The sequence below is a fragment of the Pinus tabuliformis genome, chromosome Q (genome assembly GCF_031772625.1).
Source record: "Pinus tabuliformis cultivar Carrire ecotype Pingquan chromosome Q, CPIR1, whole genome shotgun sequence".
NCBI classification, from domain to species: domain Eukaryota; kingdom Viridiplantae; phylum Streptophyta; class Pinopsida; order Pinales; family Pinaceae; genus Pinus; species Pinus tabuliformis.
In genome coordinates this window covers 36,422,499-36,428,498 of record NC_142296.1, presented here as the reverse complement: position 1 = coordinate 36,428,498, position 6,000 = coordinate 36,422,499, and the positions used below count along the sequence as shown (strand labels likewise).

The following is a 6,000-nucleotide window of genomic DNA, read 5'->3' as shown; positions in this document are numbered from 1 at the left end:
ATTAAATCATTAATAATATTAACATCTTATTAATTTTGTTTTTAAAACTATATTATAAATACAATTTGAATCTTTATTAAATATTCGAATAAAGAGAATAAGAGAGTATTTCTTTTGACCACCAAAATTAGAGAAAAATGACTTATCAATCAAGTTACTCTATCCGCTTGTAAAAGTTGCCCATCATTTTCCATCTCCACTCTTGATACCCTTTGCATTTCTCAATTTGGCCAAAAGGTGGTTCTCCACTTTCACACGATATTTATCCCTTGTGCCACGACGAGCCAAAATCTTGCTCGTACGATGAATCCGTTTGACCGCCCTCTTACGTCTTACGCGCGTAAAAGGTAAAATTTGGAGTGGCGGGTTTGGGGTTTTAAATTGAAAAAAGGCCAGCCCGATTTTGCTTCATTCATTCCTGCCTGTGCCCCTGTCCCTGTCCCTGCTCCCTGTCTCAAAAATGGCCATGGAAATGACGGAGAGACTTCCATTTTCGGTGGACACATGGACAGAATGCTCTTCGTCTAAGAAGAAATACCATTTCTTAACACACGCCCACAAAGATCATACCGGGGGCATGGCAGCGCATGCTTCGTACCCAGTCTACTGTACATCCCTCACCAAACAGATCGTCCGCCATCGCTACCCGACGGTGGGTACTAATTGCTTCCAAAGATTTATATTTTTAGCTGATATATACACAGGCTCATGGAATTTATATTGGCTCACACAGATCGTATTTCTTTGTTTCATAGCTGGACGAAGGAATATTTGTCGAATTGGAAATAGGAGAGTCGCTGCTAATTGACGCTCCGGAGGAGCCCTTCACCGTCACTGCATTTGACGCCAATCATTGTCCAGGTAAATCTCATGGGTTTAAATCCTAGTCATTTGACCTATAATAAGCATTTATCATTTCTTTGTCTATCACGCATGCTGGATTTGTTTGGAGGTTCTGCAGTTAGGGTTTGTTTATTCAATTATATGGATTACCCTGTGGGAAAGTTTGAATTCATTGTCCGCCGATTCAAGCCTGATGCGGAATATTTCCTTATAGATTGTGGATCATACTTCTCTAAGCTGGGGTTATCCGAATTTTATTTTATTTTGAGCTAGCGAAGCACATGGCCCAGAGATAACTTCATGCTTAGTTGGTAACCACGTTCTCACCGCAGATTCCGAGGTCTCTATTGGCCGCATGTGAATGTTTTGATCCTCGCAATCTATCCCTTTATTAGAAATCGGTAACCGGAAACTGCAGGAAACGAGTATCGCAAGGGTCCAAAATATTGGAAACATTGAGGTAGTCTCCGAAGTGGTGTCGTCTAAATGCTAGCTAAAACGCCCTGTTCTTGTCAGAATCTGTCAAATAAAAGAAATGCAATTTGAACAATTGGTTATTGAGATTATAATTTTGATATTCTGGGTTAACTTGGAGGTCCAAAAAATCTCTAGTCATCCCTCAGAAAGGATGGAATTGCAATATTGCTGTGGTGAAGTTGCAGGTTTGAATTCCAACAGAAAAATGATGGAAAAAAAACCCTGAAAAGTGCAAAAAACCATTGAATGTGGGGCGTTTTAGTTAGCCTGTAGACCATAGCACAACGTTATGAATTGAAATGAACATTAACAAGCTGTCCAGTGTCAAATCTGAAACCATATGACATAATACATATGTCAGTTTAGCATTGAAGGCTAACAGAAGGCCTTCTTGCCCCTCCCCTGGTTCAACCATTCAACAATTTGCTCTCACCACATCAGTTCCTCTGTTGAAAATAATGTCTTGGATGCCTCATCACCATGCTTTGTAGTCCATTTGGATGTCAGATCAACATCTTCCATCTTAATGGTTGTAAAATTGGTGCTTGTTAAAGTCGTGCCCTAGAAGAGGTAGGTTGATGATGCCATGCCTTAGCTTGTTATAAGATGCCCCAAGGCTCATTGTGAAAAATGATTAAAACCTATGTTGCACGGATTCGCGAACTTGGGGTGGGGTTCTCAAACCCGTCTCGAGTTCTCTTCCCCAAGTACTGGATTTGGGTACCAGTGCTTCTCAGAAGAACCCATAAGAACTGGGTTCTCTATTAAAAAAAATTTGGTTCTTTGTCTTGATGGGTATGAAGAACTCTGATGATGGGGTACTTGGAACCCCAAAATCGGGCTCTTTGGGGTTCGTTTTAGTTTTTATTTTTAAAATTTTAATTAATTTAATGGGCTTCCCTAATATTGCAAGTAGCTAGTTCTTCATCTTGCGAGAGGAATTGGAGTACTTATGCCTTTATCCATTTAATAAAGAGAAATAGGTTGGGCTCAAAGAAGGTAGAGAACTTAGTGTACATTCATAGCACACTTCGTCTCATATCTCAAAAAGACCCTGGGTACAAGGAGGGTCCTTTCAAGCGATGGGACCAATACACAAATGATGTTGTGTGTGTGGACGAGGAGATACAACCAGATGGCCTTATTGAGCTACCTCCAGTTGGTTTAGATGAGCAGGAGCCTCAAGATGAGAGTGATTCCTACCTGGAGAGCATGCTAACTGAAGACCTGAGTGATGCTGATAACATGGATGTTGATGACATGACTTGAGGAAGCCATTGTTCACTATTAGCTATTTGTATTTTAGTACTTATTGGAAACAAATGAATTTAGAATAATTTAAAGTAGTTAGAGATGGTTTTGTCTTTTACTTTTAGCATAGTTTTATGAGTATAGATAGTATTCTAATCCTTGATTACTTAGAATATGTCTTGTTTGGGTGAAATCATTGGAAACAAATGAATTTGATGACTTTGCACTTCACTTATTTAATTACAATGTAACACAATGCTTGTTCAGTGTTCTTATTTGAAAACATTATAGAGATTTTAGTGGCCAGTTGTCCCAAAGTAGCATCATGGTTATTTTCAAGATCACAGTCTTTTATACTCTTAGTAGTAGCCTATTCTTTGATTGATTTCATATTTGATGATTAGAATTCTTCCTTCAACTATTAAGATAAATAGTGTACAAATATACTATCATATTTGATGATCATAAAACTTCCTTAAGTTATTAAGATAAATATTGTACAAATATGGCATTTTATACCTATAGTGCACCCATAAGCTAGAAGGCTTTGGAGTCTAGACATTATTTTTCTATCCCAAAGTGTAAATTTGCTTAGGGGCTAAATGGCCAACTATGAACAAGAAATAGCCATTACACACGGTCCAAGAGTAGAAATCATAAACTAGTAGCTGTGGAGTTATGCTTGCATTGAGTTGTGGGTCATCTCTATCCTTGGTGTATGGTCCCATCCATTTCTCATAGTCTTTGGGTTTGTAATAGGGTTCCTACCCATAATTTTCTAGCTTAGGTTTTTGATGCTTTTGTGCCTCAAAATGGATAAGGTTGACCAAAAGTACTTGTCTTCTTATGGTGGAGCCAATCAAGGCTTATTGTGACTAATGTTATTAGAACCAAATTGGTGACTAAATCGATTGATCCCCCAAATCGAGAATCAGTAAGAATTGGTTTGGAACTAGAAAAAAATATGACCAAAAATATTGGTTGATCAAATGACACATAAAATATTCAAGTTTCAATGAAAAAAATATATATTCATGTGCATCTATATTAATCCAAACTATTTATAGACAAATATGCAAAAGTTTTCATTTGTATAGCAAGTAAGACTGGATATAACTAAAATAACACTTAGTGCAATACATCTCCGAACCAAAAATACATAAATAAAGAGGTTCTGGATGGCCTCTAGCATAAAAAAAATCATGTTACAATACATATCCACATATCATCAAAATCATTGCTGATATTGTGATCCTCATCATTAATATCATTACTCTCTAAGCATTAAAATAAGATGGAAAAAGCTTCACATGTCAAATCTAGATTTTATTTGAGTGGTAGGTACATTTTTACTAGGGTCATTATACATGAGTTCAACAATTGCCACTAACATCAACGTACATAGAGGGCTTGGTTCCCTTGATTAAATGCTAGTTCCATACCCTCACACGCAGCGAAATCCAATGCAAACCTTGCAATATCCCCAGTCTTGAAATCCTAAAAATTGTTAATTCTACTAGATTATGAGTGAGATCTAAAATTCTACTTTCTTCATATGAAAGCCAATGAGTTTGGAAACACTCTCAAAAATCCTAAAACAATTAATGGTAAGTTGTGATGTAAAAAGTTAAGTAAAAGTATAGAATTTAAGTTTTTAACATTAACATTAGTAGGGCCCTAGGGTTGAATATTAGGTTGCCTTGCTCAAATTTATTTATTTATTTAGATTTTTGTTTGGAGAGTCCTTAGTTGCATTGTATAGAATTGTTTTACAAATTAGAATGGTATGTGGATGGATTAATGAACTATGATTGATGTAATTCACGAATTGATTTAGTTCCATGGCAAATTGAGTAAAAATGCAATTTGCAAGCTAATTGCTTGATAAAATGTTTATGAGAAAGAAGAAATGTATGGAGTTGTAATTGAGAATTCTTGGTTTTAATACGCTAAAATGATATATTCTAATAGAGCACAAAGAGGGCATAAAGTAGAGTTTTAATATGCTAAAATGATATCTTCGAAACGTCGACCAAATCCTAATGATGTGATTTATCCGAAAGACATTTATCTACAATATGGATCACAAAATTCTTAGATCTAACAATATAGAGTTTGTAGATATTGGGTCAAGATTGTGAAATTGGTGAAAATACCTAATTTTAGAGGGCGGTAAGAGTTAAATTGGTTCTAAACTTGCTCATTCAATTGATGAGAATAACTTGGTCACTGTATCCCTATGCTACGTCTTTTGGCTTACTGTACCGGTGCCCTTGACCTTATCCCTGTGCATAGTGGTGTCGAATTTGGACAACAATGAGGCTCAATTTCCTTAGAGGAGTAAAATAATTCAATTGGGGGTCGAATTATAGAAGCCATGCATATAAGTTTCATGGTGGATACATGTTTGTTGAGTAGGAAAAAATAGTAATTTTAGAGAGCCATAACCTCTAAGTCCAAATCTGGTATGGGTGTAGTCATTGGCAAGTTAATTTAGAGGGGAATAATTTTGATTGCTTAGATTTTGAGAAGTGCTTCAAAATCTTCAAAACTTGAGAATAAAGAGGGCATTAACCATGATTTGATAAAATTGATGAAGTGCATATTTACTAGCATTTGAAATATAATGTTGTACACTTGGAATTGAGATGTATCTCATAGTTTAATTGGTATGCACGCTTCTTGTAGAGTCCGTGCTACAACAAGGACAATTAAAGAACACAATTGAAGAGGAGACATGGGAAATGGATAAAAGACCTTATATGAAGAAGTTAGAAGCTTGAATATCAACATAGAAGAGATAGAGTCTAGTGGGCATACAGAGAGAATAGAGCCATCGGAGTTGGTAAACTACAAGAAGCTTGAAGATGGAGTTGTAGAATTGGTAATGAGTGGATGTTGAAATCCCAAGAAACTACTATTGAGCAAGTTACTATTTCTTGATATTTTATACTTGTATCTAGTCAATTGGATTGCAGATCTACTGATTTTCAATGCTGCACCTCACTGGATCTGCAAGTTTCAACCACTTACATTTCAACCACTTACGTTTCAACCGCTTACAACAAGTTCTACAAACTTATAGGTAATTCATTTCATTATAGAACTTGTTTTAGAACTCCAAATTTAATCCAAAGTCATTATTTTGCTATTTAGAGTTGTTTCTTTTTACTCTCTAGTTGGTTTTCACTATAAACTCTAAATTTGGAATTTTTCGGGCATATGAACACAATTAATATTAACCTTGAAATCTGAAATTCAATTTCCAGCCATTTGGAAATTGAAATTTCAGACATATCTTGGTAGAGAGGAGGCCCCCAAGGCCTTACATTAAACCTCTATCTATCCACCCCCTAGACTAACCTTCTAGGAGTGCTTAGGCACTTATAGTGTGGCTGTAATAATCAATGCAGATTGTTGTTCCGGCGA

At 36.2% G+C, this 6,000-nt stretch overlaps 1 protein-coding gene across 2 annotated transcripts in view; it reads left to right on the top strand.

Annotated features, from left to right (window-relative positions):
• The first annotated feature begins 316 nt into the window (after positions 1–316).
• LOC149218157 (DNA repair metallo-beta-lactamase family protein) overlaps positions 317–6,000 on the top strand; it is an 84,227-nt gene continuing 78,543 nt past the window's right edge. Inside the window, exons 1-2 of one of the 2 annotated variants that reach the window (XM_089383830.1) lie at positions 317–652; positions 756–861. In XM_089383830.1, coding sequence (XP_089239956.1) covers positions 461–652; positions 756–861 — 298 coding nt within the window. In that variant the 5' untranslated portion in view covers positions 317–460. Of the gene's footprint in view, positions 653–733; positions 862–6,000 lie in introns of both variants that reach the window. The other variant, XM_089383831.1, reaches the window with a different exon arrangement.